Source organism: Xenia sp. Carnegie-2017, unplaced genomic scaffold (genome assembly GCF_021976095.1).
Source record: "Xenia sp. Carnegie-2017 unplaced genomic scaffold, XeniaSp_v1 HiC_scaffold_6, whole genome shotgun sequence".
NCBI classification, from domain to species: domain Eukaryota; kingdom Metazoa; phylum Cnidaria; class Anthozoa; order Malacalcyonacea; family Xeniidae; genus Xenia; species Xenia sp. Carnegie-2017.
The window spans coordinates 1,320,646-1,340,800 of NW_025813526.1; the positions used below are offsets into that span (position 1 = coordinate 1,320,646).

Sequence of the window (20,155 nt, forward strand, 5' to 3'; positions counted from 1 at the left end):
TACATTCCTGCAGGATTTGTTGATACAGAAGACAACATTGGAAATATTGTGCCTGGTGGATGGAGGAATGAGGTTGAAGGAGATGAAGGGGGATTCCGACAGCTTAATCGTGTTGGGGGTAACAGATATACATTTGAATCAAACAACATAAGGAATAATTTTAAACATTATTTCAACAGCCCTGTTGGTGAATTACCTTGGCAGCTACAGCATGTTAGGAGTTGTGGAATTAATACTCCGAGATAGTGTAATTATGTAACAATGAACTTGTTATTTTCATTTGTTTGAATATTATCTAAATTGTTCATCCTGATGTTTATGTATTTATGGCAAATGTCATTAATAAATCAAACACTAAAAATTAATTATCATGGTAACATGATGCTTGATTTTTTTTCTTTTTACAATGGTTGTAAATTATTAAATTGTCCCTGTTCGTCACCTTTTGCCAAATAATCACGTGCAGAATAACCAAAGCTTTCACTTGAGTTTGTTTTGGTAGTATATTGATCCCTTGATGTATTGTAGCACCCATGAGCCAAGCTCACAGAATGCATAACTGGCATAGTTGTTGAAATTGGATGAACAGGAACACCTGGCACAGTTGGAATGGGCATGGGCTGACCAGAAAAACTTGATACATTTGGATTTGGAAATGGCTGACCACCAAATTCTGCTTGATACAATGCTTGCTCAAAATGAAGTTTTAGATATCCCTTCATCTGTGGAGATAAGCGTTTCATTCTTTGTGCAATACTCCTGCAATAGAGAGTATCTTCATCATCATTCTCTACATATTTTCTCTTTTTAGCAGCCTCTGGTTTTTGTAATACCCTCTCTGCTACTCCTGCCAGTGATGTTGCTGTTTTTAAAATGGCAGAATCAAATTTGTCTGCTGATTTTTTTCCACTCCAAGGGCATTTTGATTTTATTTTGATTTTTTCAGCTAGTGGTCTTCTTTTTAATTCGCTTTCAAACGAGACTGGACTGGGGCTTGATAAGCATGATAGTGGAGAGTTCGCACTTTGACAATCATCGATTTCTTCTTCAACGTCCCCAACATCTGTAATGACCCTGTCTAAACCTGTCATACTTTCTTCATTGCCATTGTCTACCTGAATAAATGACATGTTTGTTGAAGTATTAGCTCTCTGGTTGATATGCATTGTTAACCAGTCTAAATTGGCGAATTCTGAAGGAACAGGTACAGCATTTCTTCCTGAACCAGAAGGAATTGACTTTTTTTTGCGAAGATATCTACCATACGCTGTGCGGATATTATTGTATTTCTTCTCAGCTTCGGATGCGTCAATGTTGAATTGTTCTGCAATTTTTTTCCAGCAGTTGAAGCGGACAAACTTGTTTTTATAATCTTTGTTAAATTTATTATAAAGACATTCGTATTTCTGTACTTCTTCCATAAAATGTAGAGAGTTAAACTCATCGCTGTTAGTTGCCGCCATTTTGACGTGCGTTTCAATCGTTTCCATCGTCTGAAATGTTTCCATATGATCGTCAGCCAAGTTTTACGATCGTCCCAATCGTCTCGATAGAATGAAGTATTTGCCGGTTGCCAGTCTCCCTTAAATTTGCGCGGTTTTTGCAATGCATTCTGGGATCGCCAGGGGGCAAACATTGTGTATCTTTATAAAAACATCTTTTAGTAAAAAGTTTATATTCAAATTATAATGGGGATCACTGTGCTGTTTATGGCTGTGATAACGATAGAAGATATCCTGAAAAATATATCGTTTCCGATCACGTTGGTATTCTTCGCTTTTTTTCTCCGAAAAACGCGAAAGACAAGAGTGCTTGGCAAAAGCTGATCAACAGGAAAAACTTCAAAGTCACTGCTAATACGAAGGTTTGTTCTAATCATTTTCTTGCTGGTTATCGATCCGAGGGCTGTCCCAATCCAACTTTGTATCTAAAAGGATACCAATCAAAAGAAACCAGTAAACGACTACCGCCGAAAGATAGAAGCAAATCAAATATTCCGAAAAGAAAGAGACGAAAAATTCTGTGTGAAGGCAGTACTGAGAAAAGCTTTGAGCATCAGGATAAGGCATTTTTTGCTGCTGAAATCACTGCTCCTGAGCAGTGTACTGAGCCAGAGTCTGTGCACGAAGACAGTCCACAAATAAATTGTACAACAGACTTGGATGTTACAAGTTATGATTATGATAATAGCTACAGCTTTGAAAGTGATAAACATGACCTCATTGACTGTTTTTGCCAGGGCGATGTTAAAACGTTGAAAAGAAATTTATTTATTGAACAAGCTATTTGCCAGAAGAATTGCTACCGCTACACTGGATTGTCACTAGAAAAGTTGAACTTAGTTTTCAGTTTGATTGAAGAGAAAGCAAAGAGTCTAAGGTATTGGAGAGGTTCTACTGATACAGCCACTGCCCAGTCTATTAAAAGAGGGCATGTCTCAAGAGTATGGACACATTGGGAAGAATTCATTCTTACTCTTGTCAGGACACGAAAAGGATTTTTATGTCATGTTTTTGGCTGATACATTTTCTGTTTCAGCTAGTCATGTTTCCCGGGTTTATACAACTTGGGTTAAATTCCTGTCTAACGAGCTTTCATTCCTTGTGCCTTGGCCAAGTAAGTCTGAAATCAAAGAGAAACTACCTAAGCGATTTCAGAAGTTTAAAAACTTAAGGATAGTTATTGATTGCACAGAATTTTTTATACAAAAACCTAAGATACCTGGGAGCCAGAAAATCTCATGGAGCAGCTATTAGCATTGGAACACTGCTAAACTATTAGTTGGCATTACCCCTACTGGTATTTTTTCCTTCATCCCACCCCTTTGGACTGGTTCAATATCTGACAAGGAAATTGTCACCAACTCTGGTCTCATAAACTTGCTAGAAAAAGGTGATGGTGTCATGGCTGATAAGGGATTCCTTGTTAGAGATCTACTTGTGGTGAAGAAAGTTCACCTTATTTCTCCTGCCTATTGTCGTGGACCAAGACTTTCCTCTCGTGGAACAACTCATACTCAGCATGTGGCATCATTAAGATCTCATGTCGAAAGGAATATATTGAAACTAAAGCAATTTCAGATTTTATCAGGAGTTATTCCATTGACATTAAAACCAGTTTTGGACAACATTTTGTTTATGTGTGCCGCTTTATGTAATTTAGGAAAGCGTGGTATAAAGTAATCCTTACATAATCTAAAATAAATTATACTTAATATTTTTATTTTGAAAAACAATTATTTGTAAATATAAAATTTTATCATGGCACATATTTCAATAAAAGACTACTAATAATATAATTCTTATAGAAAAGAAACACAGTTTTAAATACATCACTCCAGAAGTCAGCATCAAATGGTATTTCTACAATATCAATTCCTTTTTCTGTATGTACAATAAAATCACATTTGTCGATTTGACTTATAGCCATACCCATTTGGACTTGAAAGTAATGTAAATGGTTCCTGTTCAACACTTTTTTCCCACTATCATTAGTTTTCCCACCAATAGCTGTTGAGAAAAATGCAGATTTGGGATCCATATTCTTGCATGTTAGAGGGCACTTAATTTCAAGTGTCCTTGAGCCACAACATTCACATTGGCATATTCCATCCAAACTCACTCCCATCCATAAATTTTTGGGGTCAACAAGCAACCCAGGTTCTTCTATTTTAACTTTTTCATGCTTCTTTGTACGTAGTCTCTTATAAAGATACAGAGCCTCTTTTTCTTTGTCTAGTCCATATTGCATAGCATTTGAGTTTATCAAACTGTTCTTGTCTTCCAAAAAATTAGCAACAGTTTTTGATAAATCAGCTGAAGGGGTGCACTCTTTTGTTTTTTGTCTAATGTAAATAGCTTTGACTTTTTTGCCTGTTACCATGGCATGTCTCATTTTATGCCATTCTTCATTTTTGGATTGTCCTTTTGTTGCAGCTGAAATGAACAATTGTTCTTCTTCAGTGCATTTTAATGTGCTAATGAAGATATCACAGGCTTGCTCCACTCTTTTTTTAATCAAATGTTGATTTTCTCTTGCAAATATTTTAGCTTTTGTTTCAATATTTTAGTTAGCAAAGTCAGGTCGTCTTATGCACATGAAAATTTTACGAAAATGATTGACATTGCAGGTATTACGATTTAAGCCCTATTCACACGATATAAACTAAACTGAGTTCGGACGATTTGATCCAACCCATCTCAGAGGTGGAAAAAGTCTTGCTATGCAAATATTTTCACATTCATGATGGCAGAAACAATCATTTTCTAAAGAAATGAACAATGATAATGTAAAATTTGCATAGCATGAACAAATTTTCCTGCTGGCTTCCCCACTCGCAATATATAGATAGAAGACGTTCCTTATTATCATTAACTCCTAATTTGATTTTTATTTTTATTCAATGAAAGCAAAAAACGTTTGTTCATATAGTTTCTGTGGTGGAATGGTTATCGCATGTGTTTAACATTCCAAGGACATCAGTTTAATCCAGATAAGAAACAATATTTGCAAAATTTCATCCATAATTACACATTCTAACTAGTACATGTTTTTTCATTTGCATACAAAACTATCACATGAGTAATACCAATACAGTTAAAAACAAACTAGGAATTTCATTTAATTAATAATACAATGTTCACCATTCGACCTTAATTTATATTTGTTCTAATCAACGGAAACGTGAAAGTGTTTGTGTATGTACTGTACTGGTAATCACGTGTGTCTTAATATGCAAAAGGTCCTGAAATAGAACTTATCAAATGTTATAATTTTAATGCCTGATCACTATGCTAAGCCTGTGTATGCATAATATATTGTCAGGTAAGTCTAAGGGTTGGATTAGAATATATTCAATAACAGATTAATAGAATCACCAGATCATGGATTTTCATAAATGAATGTTGCATAAATGAACACACGTTAAGCTTTGCCCTTAGATGGAGTTCATCCAATTTTATAAACTTACGTCGCATGAAATTGTCAAAAGCTTTTCTGTTATTTTTCCATACTCTGTCTCAGTAAGAAACTTGGCAGCTGGTCCAGGAGTGCCGTGTAAGTGAGTGGTATAGCCTTTGCATGTCTTGAGAACGACAAAACAATAATGTGTTGGTCATGATGTTCATTTAAGACAGAAGCCTAAAATAAATAAAGATTACAAATAAACTTTCTTAGTTTGCTTATAGTAACAAAAGCCGTAAGCAATCATCGGTGGCAAAATCCTTAGAAAATGTGATTTTCAATTATGTTAAAGCAAATTCGTTCCCAACATGAACGACTGGAAATAATTGAGTAAAAATAGTTTGTAAAAGCTCTGCTGAAAGTCACGGTCTTTTTCCTGCTGCTAAAGTTTCCTAAGACAATGCAAAACAACAGGAGGAAAATAACACCACCACATCTGCTCGGCCTGCACACATCTTTCCAGTTGAAAAAAATGCTACACATTCACTTATACAGCAATGCATACACACATACAAACATTATTGTACATACAGTAAATACCTATAGATACATATACTGTACACAGACAGATGAATATTTAAAGTTTGATACATACACAGAAGCAAATTAGTAGCATGTAAATATTTAGCATACATTGACCACACTTCCAAAATTATTCCCATTTGCAAATATTGGGTTGGTCTGTATTGTATAGAAGTATCTTGAGAATTGATACTAACTCTGTACATCATTAGTTCCCTTTGGCGAGAAGGATTTGTCACACCCATTTTCCTAATTCTTTCCATGGAATTTACACGTTTCGAAATGAATTCCTTCGAACAACTTTTACACTTCTTTGAAGCATTTCCATTTTCTGTTCCACAACCATTACATTGCTATAAAAAAGTATAACAAAACATATGCTTCAACCCATCAAGACAAAACTTGCAGCAATACAAAATTCACCATTCACATAATACAACAGGCACAAATTGCAAAATTTACAAAATTCAAAATTTACAAAATACCAAATTCACAAAATTCACAGCAATACACCATTCATAGCAACTACATTTTTTAAAAGTACCACATGACTATGTATGAGTGATGAGGCCAAGAATTGAAGGGTACCTTTTCATTCTATTTTTATTGGTTGTACAGCCACAGGTCAGTTTTAGTTGTCAATTGTGAGGATCTAGTATATAGGGGTAATGGGTTAACCAGAAAATTTGACAATGTCTGCACTCTGTAGTTAAAGGGGAAGTCAGACCCCCAAAAAGCTTTTTATCAAATGAAAGATTTTATTTTTACAAACCATATTCCAAAGTTTGAAAGCTCCAATCAAAATTATACCGGAGATATGAAACCACAAAATCATGAAATTTTGCTGTAAAAGCTGCAGCCATTGTATACATGCGAGCGAAGCCGCGATCGAGCAGCGGCTTCCGTTCTTGACATCACTGCGCGGTAAGGAACTTTCAATCAACATCACATAACACATAATCATTTGTGAAAGCTCTCTGTATTTATCATTTTAAACTTGCTTAATAAATAACGTGATGGATACGAATGATTCATACGAATTTTCAAGTGATCACTCTGTTGTGAGTGATACATTTCCGGAAAATGAGCAAATAATGGCGTACGAAAACATGATTCAGCCTTACTCATATGAACCGGTTGAAACCGACTTGGGTAGCGACGCCGAAGACGATTCGCAAGGAACGAGTGCTGAGTCTTCAATTGAATCTGGCTCAAATAGACTTCAAGATAAGTACTGGTAATAGTTATCTACAAATATTTGATTTTTTTTTTCATTAAGTGTACGAAATATACGCCAAAGTCAAATCCGTAAATGACTTTCTTCTTTCAAGGTGTACATGTGGTCATTGTCAAATAATGGACAGACATGAAGAATGTATATGTTGCAAAGAGATTGCTGCTTGCAGGGATATTAATGAAGAGTCAGCTGAATTCGAGGGTATTGATGTTCCAGAATGTATCACTGACAACCCTGTATTCCAAAATTTATGTTTAAATTACTGGGTATTGAGATTGGCGTGGAGTCAATACAAGCAGCAGTATGGGAAAAATGCTTTTGAAGGACCAGAGCATAAGAGGCAAAGGCATGTTGCTTACAGACAATTTGTAAGATGGTGTTGGGGAATTTTGGGAAAAGAAATAAGGAATCCTTTGCCATCTTGTGCTGTTTGTTGTATTCGGGCACATTTCCCTCCACCTGGTCTAGAAGAAGATTTTGTATTTAAAGGTTTTGAATTTGCTGATGAGTGATGCAGGTATAGTTTCATTATTTTTTCTTGCCCATCCTTGACCTATGAGCATATATCACTTCCTCTTTACTTGGCTTGGGTACATTTACAATGTTTTTGGGAATGTTACTTAACCTTGCTGTTGGAATTTGATGGTCATATGAGGCAACATTTTCCATTAGGCTTTGCACAAAGGAAAATGATTTGTTCTCTGTTATTGGTTTGGCTATCCATTTATTACGGCCTTTTGGAAAAACTATTTTGTATCTGGAATTGCCATTTTCAACTGAGCTTGTTTTCTTTCAGTGTTTGAATTATGATCAATCACAGCCAATTGGGTTCTTGCAACCATGCCATTGTATGAAAAATGAAGGCGTTTTGGAACATATTTCAATAGTAATGAATGGTACACTTCCAGGTTGCCAGTGTGATGGAATTCTGTAAGTTTTGTTATGTCTTTCAACAATTTCTTGTTCAAAACGACATCTTCTAAGGCAATGTAGTCTGCAGACCCTGGTGTTAACCATTTTGTCTTTCTTTCTCTCCTCCTAGAAAGCTTCTCGTGTGAACACTTCCTAAAATACTTACCACTTTTCCATTGGTGTATGTTTATAACATGATTCAAAATAGACACCCACTTTTCACATAGAATATCAGCGTTTCCTTCACATGTTTGCACACCACCACAGATGGTTCGACACTGACTGAATCCACTTTTGAAGGGAAGCATGTTTTTGCTTTTTGGTAAGCTTTTTGTTATCCATTTAGATAAGTGCCATACATCATATTGGTGAATAATATGAGGATATTTTTCCGCAGCTCTGATGTTATTTGGATGTGGCGATCTGTGGTCAATGATCTAATTTGGATTTTTCACCCATGACATTATTCAAAGATCTCTGGCAACCTTCATTCTCCATTGCATTGGAAGAAGACACTTCAGATACCTGTATCAAAGAAAAATCAACAATTTTCCCACTGTTTTCTTCCATCAGCGTGTATGTGCCATACTTTGCATTGTGACCTGGACTATCACATCTTCCATCACCACATAAATCTATTGGTATGTCTGCCTTGGTATATTTTTCTATTATAGTTTTTTGCTGTTTTCTATAGGTGCTATTAATCACTGGAAAGACAATTTCATCCTGCATATTATAGAACTGGTCCTTGTTCACAAAACCTAAGTTCAAGGCATTTGCAAATTGCTTCAATGGCTCATATGTTGAACCAGTAAAGATTGTTGCTGCTGGTATCAAAACATTTCCAGCTGGTTTATTGTGCAACATAGGCTGTGACTTCCACTTGAAGATATGATTTTTGTGGCAAATTGCCTTGTACATCACCATGCTACCCACTGTAGATTTTTCAATCTCACATATGGAAGAACAAAATTTGCATGATATGAACAACTCATCTAGCTTTCTTTCAAAAACAATGAATTTTCTCTCTGTGTTTATCTTATCATCATCCGATTCATTGCTGGAACTTGGGGAAGAACACACATAATCTTCATCACTACCATCTGACAGATCACTTTCAGTTGAGCTTTTATCTATGGTATTCACAGTCTCCTCATGCTCTGAACAATTATCTTCCCCACATGATGCATTCTCAATTTGGGTGATGTCATGCATGATTGGTGGTATAACAACAGAAGCTAATGGTAGGTTTGACATTGAATGTGCACTATTGTTCATGGGACTAGAGGTTTTTGAAAAGTTACTGTATTTTATTTTCCTTCTTGGCTTTTTCCTCTATGCCAGTGTCTGAACTGCAATACTGCGTGTTGAAATCTTTTCACACTGTGTTTCAGCATCAACACTACTTGGAGTATCACTATCACATAGTATTGCCACACTTCTTCCAGCAGAAGTATCTATTTCTGGCTCTATCTCAGTCATGGTCTTGGACAATGTGAGTAAAGATTCTTCAGCATCACTGGGTTGTTCAAGCATACTGGCTAATTCCTGCACATTGTGGAATTTAGATTCATTTAATTAAAAAATGTTTCAAGTGTAATGTTCAAAAGAAAATTTTAATATAATGATCTCACTTATATATATCAATACATACTTATTCATGCTCAAGATAAATAATATCAAAAATTATTCTGTAAAAATGACATTAATGGGCTACCTCTTGCATCGCTTTTCTTTTCTGCCTCTTACTTGAGGATTCCCGCTCTGGTTTACGCTTTAGAAAGGGGAATATTTGAAGGTACACTACCTGGTTTTAATGCTTTTTTTGCTTTCATTCCAAATAAATCTTTCAGGGAACCTTCAAAACAATCTGGCGTGAAATGCGTGCTGCACACATAGCATGAATTAGGTTTAGGCAAATTATCACGTCGAATTCGCCCTAGCCACATTTTACGAATATATTGATCATTTGGCAAGCGATGGTAAGATATTTCACTTCCTTTGGTTTTTTTTGAACAATTAGTGCAACCGGGTACCATACAGTAAGGCATATTTATAAAGAAAGGAAAATAAATATCGAGAAAGAAATACGCATCGAAGACTTTGTGTTTGTTTTGGATATGAAATTTTGAGCGCTATCGCGCTCACCGCGCAGTGACGTCAAGAACGGAAGCCGCTGCTCGATCGCGGCTTCGCTCGCATGTATACAATGGCTGCAGCTTTTACAGCAAAATTTCATGATTTTGTGGTTTCATATCTCCGGTATAATTTTGATTGGAGCTTTCAAACTTTGGAATATGGTTTGTAAAAATAAAATCTTTCATTTGATAAAAAGTTTTTTTGGGGTCTGACTTCCCCTTTAATCCTTTAACCAGCAATATGCTTTACTCATTTTTTGACAAACGCCACATGACTTTACTTGTCATTTGGTAGCTATGGAGCTAAATTAGGTTATTAGAAATAAGTGATAGTATAAAATTGAAAAATGTTGTCGTTTATTTAAAATGTTTGTTATACAATTGACAAATAAAATTGGCAATGAATAAAAATGGGCTTAATTAATTGATATAAAATAAGTGGTTTGTCTTGATGCACAAGAGTTGTCATTCAACTGATCTTTTATGCTACTATCAGAAAAAAACTTCTGTTGATATATAATATTGTATGTTCTTCAAAACATATGTCAACAGGTATATATGTAGCATGCTTTTGAAGGGTACAGCTAGTATCAAAAAATTAGGCAACCATTCAATACATATATAAATTTACCTTAGTTGTCTTTCCTTGAAATCTTTTCTCTAAAAAATACAACATAAAATATAATGATGTACAAATAACCATGCTTTAAATTAGGCATAGGATGACAATAATCCAGATTGGCTTCACTGCTGATCTTAAGATTAACCACATACTAGAACTATCACAGTGATCACTAACATTACAGTTATACATATATACATAAAGTCTGATGATGGTAATAATATGTTGTTCTATTTGAAAGAACATTTATACATGCAACTACAAAATAGATCCTTACGTACAATTCATAGTTTACTACGCAATGCTGGACAGCATACAGGAATATTTTTCCAATTTGCAAATGGAGTTTATCAAAGAAATTAGGTCATTATTGAAAAAGTCTATCAACGTATGAGGCACATGGGTAATAATAAAAAAATAATAAATCGTCCATTAACACTGGGGATAGCATTTCCAGTGCCGTAACTAGAAAATTAATTGGGGTGAATATTCATATATTCAGCTCTGCCCTGCTGACTTCTATTGAAATTAAAATCGCAAACAAAAGAAATCAGCAGGGCAGAGCTGAATACATGAATATAAACACCCCCTAATTAACGTTCTACTTTTGCCCCCGAGCATTTCTTTTTAATCAAATCTTTTTTTAATAACTTTTAGCAAAAAATACTTGTTAAATAAACGTTTTCTACATGATTAAATAAATCTAATACAAACTAAAAGCACTATCTTTAAAATATTGGCTTGACTCTGATCAGGATTCACGATCAAACATCAATCAAAGTCAATGAAGAAAAATACAAGAATTTTAATTTTTTAAACGATATGATTATAAATACTACAAATTATGAGCAAACTAGCAAATAAATTGAAACGGTCAAATCCAGTAAGTCAAGCATTCAACATTTCACGATGTCACGCAACTCAAACAGTCAAACTGCAGCTCTCGATTTTGATTCGAGAATTCGTCTTGATTAAAACCATTTTTACAAGTAAAATTAAACTCCTTGTTAGAAAGGAAAACATTGATACATGATCGAAATGAAAAATATGAAAGGCTTGTGAGACCTGATTATAAAATGCCTATTTCTATTTACATACCTGTGCTGCAGCTGCGGCCTGCCTTTTCCGCCATGTTAACTTTTCGCGGGTGCGCAAAACGTATTGAATTTGGATCGTTATTCCCTTGGATTGATGATTATTATCTATTTAAGCCGTTTTGTCAATTGATGCTATTCATCTATTTAAGCTTGAGACTGTGTTGTTTGTTTCTATGTTAAGACTATTAAGTTTAAAAACAGTTTTCATTTTTTTTACTTTGTCTGAATGTGGGCACTCAGGAAGGAAATCCAAAATACCAGAATTTTCATCAATGTCTCTCAACTTCCTGGCAAATTCTACTTTGTCTACTTCACTTATTGTGGTTCTCATACGATTTGGCATTGGGTCAAATGAGTCAACCCAAGAGTCGTCGAGAGATACATGTTTCCTTTTCCGTTTGGGTTTCACCAAGTGACAAATTTTCATTTCCAGCAATGGTAAGGGCTTATTTCTTGGTGTTGGTTTTGGTTGGCAGTATGCTGGAAGTGAAGTCACTGAAGTTCTTTCACCTGACAAAAACTCTTCAAGTTCAAACATACAAGCACCCAAGTGCTTGCATCCCTGATATGAACCACCTTTACATTCACAAAATGCAGAAAACACAGAGCCATTTGGTGAAAGTATGAACCAGGATCTGTATTCTTTCATGCCTTCTGGTGTTTTGTCCCTTTGTGTGGGTAAAACACTGCCAATGACAATGTGAAACTTGCTATCATCATTGTCATAGACAATAGTTCCACATAAATTCCTTACATGACCATTTTGGTGTAATTTATAATCATCAAATGTTCTGCATTAAAACATCGTTACACATTTCTCGAATGTGAGCAAAGTTTATGTCGCTTTCACCGTTTATAGCCAACGCAACTGCTCGATAAAAGCAATTGCCGTCTCCACATACTTTTACTTCTTTTCTCGCAACTGGTAACGAATAACCATTACAACGAATAGCCATTATAATGGAAATAGGTGCTTTAAATTAAGAATTCTCAAAAATATCACTATTACAGATAAGTTTCTAAAGAAATGTTTGCCCCCAGGCGATCCCAAAATGCATTGCAAAAACCGCGCAAATTTAAGGGAGACTGGCAACCGGCAAATACTTCATTGCTGACGATACAAGCGTTTGCAGTCGGTCCAATCCATTGAGCTCTATAAAACCTGGAGGGGCCTGGACCCCGTGGTCAAAAACATGGCGGATTTTGGTGGTCAAAACTTCCACTTTAAAAATATATTTCAATATTCACTCCCTCCTGATTTCTAATACTGTTTGTATGAACGAAAACAAGTGAGAAAAAAACAACGATACCGACAGCATATCATGTGAAAATAATGCTTCAGCAGTCGTGAAAAACACAGTACAGACACACATCAAAATAAAGAAGATCGACGGTAGAAAGCGCATATTTTGGATGTAACATTTAAGTTATTTTATGACATTTTAGCCTTTTAAAAGTGAAAATCAAACGGCATTCTTTACTAGACCTGTCAATCTCGTCAAACTTATACATTATTTCATGCTTTTGTGTGTTTGACTGTTTGTAGACAGTTTGGTGCACCTATTTTTCTTGCTTCAAATGGATAAATCTGTGTAAAAATGCTCCTAAGGAAGCGAGAAAATGTTTCCTTCAGTCCTACGACATAAGTCAACTGAAAGTTTACCATGGATAAGTATCATAAGTGTATTGTCATTACCTGATAAATCTACTGAAAACTCATAAAGAAAGTATGTTGAACTAGAAGAGCTACAAAAAAGAAAAAAGTATGTCATGAACAAGATATAATTTTTCAAAAATGCTAGCCTCTTCGAGCACTACTACTCTTCTGTTTTGCTTAAACAACTTACAGCTACCAATACTAATTATTTATATGTACAAACTAACATTTGGGAATTAAATGAGAAACAACTTGTTAAATCTTTGTATTTTACATCAAGCCTTTGAATTAGTTCCTTTTATCTCTTGGTAAAAAAATATTAATGAAAGACTTACAAATCGAGTTTCTCGAAAATAGTATTTTGTACAAAGAAACTAAATAATTGGAAAGGTCACATGTTGAAGACAGACTTTGCTTCTTTGACTAGGTTGCTTCACCATGAGCAAATTTAAATTTGTTTACAATTTGTTTAAAGAATTCTCTTTATTGATTTCTACTAATTCTTCATAAGACACAAAGAATTTCTTTGCCATCTATTTTTGCTTCTTCTACATTCAACTTCATTGTAACCAATGCATCCGATGTGAATTTGTGGATCACCTGGAATCATACCAAGTATGGATTTGGAGAGATGAGACAATAATATGTTTAATTTTTCATGCATATTAATGATATAATCATAAGCTACTGTTGAACAAAAATTTCAAGTTAGAAACAAATCTTAGCACATTGCTCAACACACTACTTTTATCTTGGTTTTGAAGTAGTAACCTGTTTACTATAACAATAAATACTTCATTTACAGAAACTCTAAGTAGTACTTTAAAATTGTTTGCATAAATCCAACTTTCCAATCCCATTATAATTGTCTACACTATACAGTCAGTCAAATTGAGCAGGCAAACAGTTTAATAGTTATTTTTATTATACAACATATACCATAGTTCTCAATAATTTTGGATGGCACTGCATTCGATTTCAACACAATTCTGTTGTAAACTTTCCTTTCATCTTTTCAAAAAAAAACATGAACAAATTATGCCCCATTTTTGGGAGGTAAACTCAATTCAAATCAGGAGAGTTTAGCTTGATGCCTTGATCATGATACAAGGTGGATGCAAAACTCGATAAAAATTGACAGCTTCGCCACGTCTGGCGGGCGATTAAGTGAACAACAAACAAGACTGGACCAAAATAACTTTAAATTAAAACTTAGTAGTAGAAACACTCTTCATGTATCGTGTTAAAAACAAAATAGTAAAACTAATACTGTGCTACTTACCGGAGTCAAGAAATGTTCCCTTTTCTGTCGCTATTTCAGCATCCGCAAACCACAAAAGTTGGCAGCGTAATAAATAAAGTTTTAAAAAAGTGTTTATGTTAGGAAAATAAATAGTTTTGATATTTTCTATTCTTTGTTTGCAATAGACGTCACTTCCTGTATTTCCACTGTCATTAGGTATTCATATTTCCAGCTGAAGGGCAGGTAAATAGATTATATCATAAGCGTGATTGCCCTTCATGTGTTCTTTATTCAAATATGCCAGATTGCTGTTCAGTTTTTAATTGCTCTAATCGAGCTAATCGAGAAAACGATAAAGGCTATTATAGGATACCGAAAGAAATTCTCCATAAAGGCGAAACATTAAAAAAACTAACAAAAAGACGTCGTGAAAAGTGGCTCAGAAACCTTTCATTGTCCTCGAAAGGTATCGAAACCCCCATGCTCGCGTATGTGGTGAACATTTTGTTAAAGGTGCGTAGACGAACTTTGTAATTCAATATTAAAAGCAATTGCGAAAGAGTTTGAACTGAAGCGCCTTGCAAAATGTCTATAGGCTCTATGAATATAATTGTTTACATTCATCATTTTTTTGTTTCCAAGGTCGTCCAGCAATGTCTACGACGAACACGACGTTGATTGGGCTCCTACACTTAAATTGGGTCACCAGAAATTAAAACCTATTCGTGAAAGTGCCATTAAAAGAAACGATCGGACCAAAAAGCGAGACCTTAAACGACGCCATTCCGAAGCAGCCGTTGCCCTCCTTGATTTACAAAAGCTGGCTCGAATGGAGTTTAACGTCCATCAAGAACATGAACACCCAGGAGAAAATAACTTATATTTACAACAAGGTAAAAGTATTTTTATATTTGCTTTTCGAAAAACTTTGTACTTATTCATAGTTTTGCTTCAATAGAGTCAAATATCAACCATGCTGAATGCCAGACTGAAAGACAGGTTCAACATGTAGAGTGCCAAACAGACCTAACAGTCAACTATTTAAAGTCAATGGAAGAAGACATAAAGAGATGCAATGAGGAACTATGCACACTTAAAGAGAAAGCCCTTGAAGCACTAATCAGTAGAGAAAGCTTTGAAAAGGATAATGACAAGGCCAAGTTTTACACTGGGCTGCCAAACTTCCTGGTACTATTACAAGTTTTCAACCTTTGTGAACCCTTTATAACACATGCGAAGAGATCTTCTTTGGGAAAGTTCGAGCAATTACTTTTGGTTCTGATGAGATTGAAATTAAATCTTCCACTACAGGATTTAGCTTACAGGTTTGGAGTATCATGCTCCACAGCATCAAGAATTTTTCACAAAATTGTTACCATCATGCATCAAAGACTCCAGTTTCTTGTTGAGTGGCCAAGCAGAGAAACATTGTGGGCAACTACGCCTATGGATTTTAGAAAGTCCTTTGGATGCAAAGTTGCTGTTGTACTAGACTGCTTTGAAGTTTTCATTGAGCGACCATCAAATTTATTAGCTCGTGGCCAAACATGGTCTAATTATAAACATCATAATACTGTAAAATTTTTGATCGGAATTGCTCCACAAGGAGTTGTGACCTTCATTTCAAGTGCTTGGGGAGGAAGAGTGAGTGACAAACAATTAACTGAAGCTAGTGGTATTTTGGAGAATTTATTACCTGGAGATGTTGTTCTTGCTGATAGAGGTTTTAACATTGAGGAGAGTGTTGGGCTTTATTGTGCTTCATTGAAAACGCCAGCATTTACAAAAAGGAAAACACAGTTATCACCATATGAAGTGGAAGAGACCTGAAAAATTGCAAATGTAAGAATACATGTTGAAAGGGTGATAGGACTGGTTCGTAGAAAGTACCAAGTTCTTCAAAGTGGTGCTCTTCCGATAGAGTACATGTACAAAAAACCTGGTGAAGTACAATCAGTAATTGATAAGATAGCAGTCATATGTTGTGCTTTAACTAATTTATCTCAATCTGTAGTCCCTGTGGAGTAAAACAATAGTCCCTAAAATTGAAAACTTGAGAGCAACATGTAAGAAACGTCTCCATCTATTTTATTAATAAACATCTTCATCTATTTAACTAAAACTTTTGATATATTTATTGCTACTTGATGGCTAGAGCAATGTTTGTTATAAATATAATGCCATCTTTAAGTTTAAATATATCATATGAAATTGGAAGGGTGGGAAGTGAGGAGAGGCTTTGAAAAATGCTGCCCAAGGACTTCGGGTAGTATGCAATTCCTAAAAAAATATTCTGCCTTAACCACAATAGTATCCCACAATTCTTTGTCTGGAACAATTCTCTCAATGAAAATATCACTCTCATTCCAAAGAATAAAATCACAGTAATCAAGTTCCATGATATTTACTTGTGCTTGGACTTGAAAGTAGTAGCTGTGTTTCCTGCTGAGTTGTACACCCTCACCTTCATTCTTTACCAGACAAAAGCCTTTTTCACCGGCACATTCTTCTATTTTTCTCCATCCTTTTTACAGTAAGGGCACTGATAAACAATACAGACAATAAATGTGTCACTTCCTGAATCATGTTTAAATAACAACAGAACTAATTTTTTTATTATTGTAACCTTTATCTCACATGCCCCATGCCACAGCAGTCACAATTCACCACACCATCAGGTGATGCTCCCATGAATGGCCATTTAGGATTGATTCTCAGACCACTGTCACACAATGAAAAGTTGTAATGACTTTTTCTCATGACTTTCTCATATTCTTTCCTCGCCTGTATTTCGTGTTTGCAACCATGTCTGTAATATATATCAAGCCAAAATATAATAGAGCATGAGAGCTTCACAAATTTTCCTTGACAAATGTACCATTTCATGTGATTAATTATTGACCTACTCGACAATAAAGCTCTATACTGACCTTGTTGCAGCAGTAGAAAATCTGTGAGCCTCAGGGTAGCATATGCATTTAATCAAACTTCTTGAGGGATTTTCAGGCTTGGTACTAAGCACAGCTTTCAATCTTGATGCAGTTATGCGGCATGCCCTCTGAGTAAACCATGTCCTGGAACCAGCCTGTTTTCGAGTTTGAACTTCAACAGCTTTTATTTGGTCTTTGCTTATTTGCAGCACTAGTTTTCTACATTGATCCATTAACTCGTCATAAAAAGCTCTAGTGATGCATCTGATCTGTAGTTTATTAATGGCTTTGGGAGAACTTCTGTAGATGATTTAGGAATGAATTTCTCATGATACAATTTTTGTGTCATTAAAACAGCACTCAATGGGTAGTTCTCATTCAATGCCTTAAAAAAATTATTATATTCCTCAGATCCAACAACAACTTTTGGACATGATGCTTTTGTTTTTCTCTCTGCTTCAACTGCTTCACCTCTGATAGCACTATCAAGTCTTTGTTTTTTAGCCCTGGCAGAAGAGAAGTCTATGTTGGAAACTGGGGCAGCATTTATCTAAAAAAAATAACACATCTGTTTGCAATCAGTGTTCAAAGTAATGATAAATTATATCAAATGTTGTAAATGTGCATGATAATTACCTTTTTTATATGTGCTGGCAACAGCCATTTACTTTTCTCCATTGTACAGACTACAGACTCACGCATATGTACTGCTGATTCAATGAAATACAACAGGGCACCCACGTGAGTACACGATTCAGCCAGCCTACAACAAAAAACAGTATCTACAACAGTGCTTGACTTTTTGTAATTCAAAACACAAATGCACGAAAAATTTGAAAAACAAAACACTTTCTAACCCAGCCATGCAATTACAGTGAGCAGTAAGAACTTCGCCGTCATCTTTGAGAATGACCCAAGCTTTTAAAGGAGTTGCTGTTGATCTTTGTGAGTGGTTGACCTTAGTAAAAAAATAGGAGTCCTAAATTTGTCTTGAAACAACTGCTAGATATATTAAAGTAATAAGAACTAACTCAAATCAACAACAACAAGCAATCGTTTACTTGCAAATTGTAATGGAACAAAAATGTACTTACTCTCGCAAAAACAAGGCAATTGTTGTTGTCCATTACACGTCTTGATTTTACTTCATGGACCCAACCACAAACAAAAAAGTTGTAAGCTTCAAGACTTTTATATGCTTTCATTTGTTTCTTCGTATAAAATGAAGTTTGAACGACCAAATAATTTGAAATGTCAGGAAACTGCAAGTTAGGGAAATTGTTATGATCGGTTAAAAAGTCACTCTTTTTTAGAGAATATGGATCCAGTCCATCACATAAGGAAAGCTTCTCTTGGTATCTTGACTTTGCCTTTGGTTGAAGAGATAAAAAGTACTCGGATAGTAAATTTTGCGTTGTTGCTGTTGGCTTAGTTATAGTAGCATTGGCCGCCATCTTAGTTCTTTAGCCCTTCACTTGAAAGCCGTAATAACATTTTGAAGCAATAAATCACGTGACTGCAAACAAAGAATACTCGCAATCGTGGTGGTCAAATCAGGGTGGGCGACAAAAATTTTATTTCATGAGCCCGCGTCTCTCCGCTGACTTTGACCACGAAAATCCGCCATGTTTTTGACCACGCGGCCGCGCGCTAATAATTTAAACTAATTTTGTTGACGTTTCCCCTCCAGTTATTATAGAACTCAATGGTCCAATCGGATGGATCGTCTCAATCGTTCGTAAAGTGTTTCCATATAATCGTCTGAGTCGTTTCAAAAACGTTGAAACGATTCGGACGATTATATGGAAACTAGGCTTTAGTAGAAGTCCACATCAGAAGAAAGCTCATGTAAAAGAAAACGAACTATTTACGAAAACAACCAAAGAATCCAAATATATATCCAATCCATCAACGAAAGAGTCACTGAAAGTAGTTGTCTTAGATAAGTTTGAACATTTAAACATTTATATTATAACGTTTATATCAAAAATATTAGTATATTAAATAAATATCTTAAGAATTGACAACAACTTCTCCACAAGGTTTTACTCCTTTTGTTACGAGCAATTGAACCAAAAGCGGCCATTTTATTATTAGTCGGGACGTTCGTAACACTTCGCTGTTGTCTATCGTCTTTCTACTTCCAGTGTATCGTTATGTTACTGACTTTGTAAAAAAAATTTGCCTTATATTATGTGCATTTTGATAATATTGCATGAGTTATAAAACCACAGACAGCGTGAAGGAAGGCACCCGTTTCTTCGATAATTATAAGTCTTATCGAGAAGTTTATAAAACTATAATAAATTAAAACTAAGCGAATTGCAGTTTCCGAGAACATTGCGTGTGTATACCATAGATTGCACAAGGATGCGGCATCTAGTTCATCGAAAATTATAAGTTTATTTTAGAAGTTTATAAAACTATAACGGATTGAATATGTTGTTTACTTACTTGTATTACTCCTTTTCACCAACTATACTCAATTTTTGCGAAGAAAACTCATAAAAAAATGTAACTCAATTTGGAAATGTTCTGGTTCCTATATATTTTTATTAACTTAATAGCTTTAAAATAGTACTTCTGGGGCCGGTTGTATAAAGCTCTTAACTACTTTTCAACTACACTTTTTGCAGTTTAAAGTAGTTAACTACTTCGAGTTTCGTAGTTCGAGTTTTCTTTTCTTCAACTCTAGGTTGTGCTTCTCAAACAACATTTTTTCTTTTTCCAGTTGAAGAAGCTCAACATGAAGTTGTTGAACATCATTTTTCATCTCTCCTTGAGTCTTTGGTCGTTTCCTTTGGAATGTTCTTGATTCTTTGCCTGTGAATTAAG

General features: G+C 35.1%; 1 protein-coding gene, 3 long non-coding RNA genes and 1 pseudogene across 5 annotated transcripts; 4 read left to right on the forward strand and 1 right to left on the reverse strand.

Annotated features, from left to right (window-relative positions):
• The first annotated feature begins 1,554 nt into the window (after positions 1 to 1,554).
• Positions 1,555 to 3,226, forward strand: LOC124458314 (annotated as a pseudogene).
• A 3,572-nt stretch (positions 3,227 to 6,798) lies between these two features.
• LOC124457695 lies at positions 6,799 to 8,021 on the forward strand. Of its 2 annotated transcripts, none has more exons than XR_006952735.1 (3): positions 6,799 to 7,238; positions 7,518 to 7,651; positions 7,980 to 8,021. It is a non-coding gene; the product is annotated as an uncharacterized LOC124457695 (long non-coding RNA). The 2 variants fall into 2 exon arrangements; XR_006952736.1 differs by lacking the exon at positions 7,980 to 8,021 and adding an exon at positions 7,764 to 7,849.
• Positions 8,022 to 8,699: 678 nt separating this feature from the next.
• LOC124457649 lies at positions 8,700 to 9,721 on the forward strand. Its single transcript, XR_006952708.1, has 2 exons — positions 8,700 to 8,877; positions 9,028 to 9,721. It is a non-coding gene; the product is annotated as an uncharacterized LOC124457649 (long non-coding RNA).
• A 5,292-nt stretch (positions 9,722 to 15,013) lies between these two features.
• On the forward strand, positions 15,014 to 15,510 carry LOC124457369. The gene is made up of 2 exons (XR_006952545.1): positions 15,014 to 15,283; positions 15,349 to 15,510. It is a non-coding gene; the product is annotated as an uncharacterized LOC124457369 (long non-coding RNA).
• Positions 15,511 to 16,457: 947 nt separating this feature from the next.
• LOC124458317 lies at positions 16,458 to 18,774 on the reverse strand. The gene is made up of 7 exons (XM_047008358.1): positions 18,415 to 18,774; positions 18,178 to 18,278; positions 17,936 to 18,083; positions 17,656 to 17,870; positions 17,321 to 17,539; positions 17,017 to 17,199; positions 16,458 to 16,932 (listed from the first exon to the last, which is right to left on the reverse strand). The coding sequence occupies exons 1-6, from the start codon at positions 18,772 to 18,774 to the stop codon at positions 17,019 to 17,021; spliced, it is 1,224 nt and encodes a 407-aa protein (XP_046864314.1). The 3' UTR covers positions 16,458 to 16,932; positions 17,017 to 17,018.
• Between the last annotated feature and the right edge of the window lie 1,381 nt (positions 18,775 to 20,155).

What these genes read in the sequence shown, in the direction of transcription:
- LOC124458317 (XM_047008358.1), bottom strand. Translation starts at nt 18,774, where the DNA reads ATGGCGGCCAATGCTACTATAACTAAGCCAACAGCAACAACGCAAAAT. An exon ending in ATTGCCTTGTTTTTGCGAGA is followed by an intron (nt 18,279 to 18,414) that starts GTAAGTACATTT and finishes TTTTTTACTAAG; the next exon opens with GTCAACCACTCACAAAGATC. An exon ending in CACTGTAATTGCATGGCTGG is followed by an intron (nt 18,084 to 18,177) that starts GTTAGAAAGTGT and finishes TTTTTGTTGTAG; the next exon opens with GCTGGCTGAATCGTGTACTC.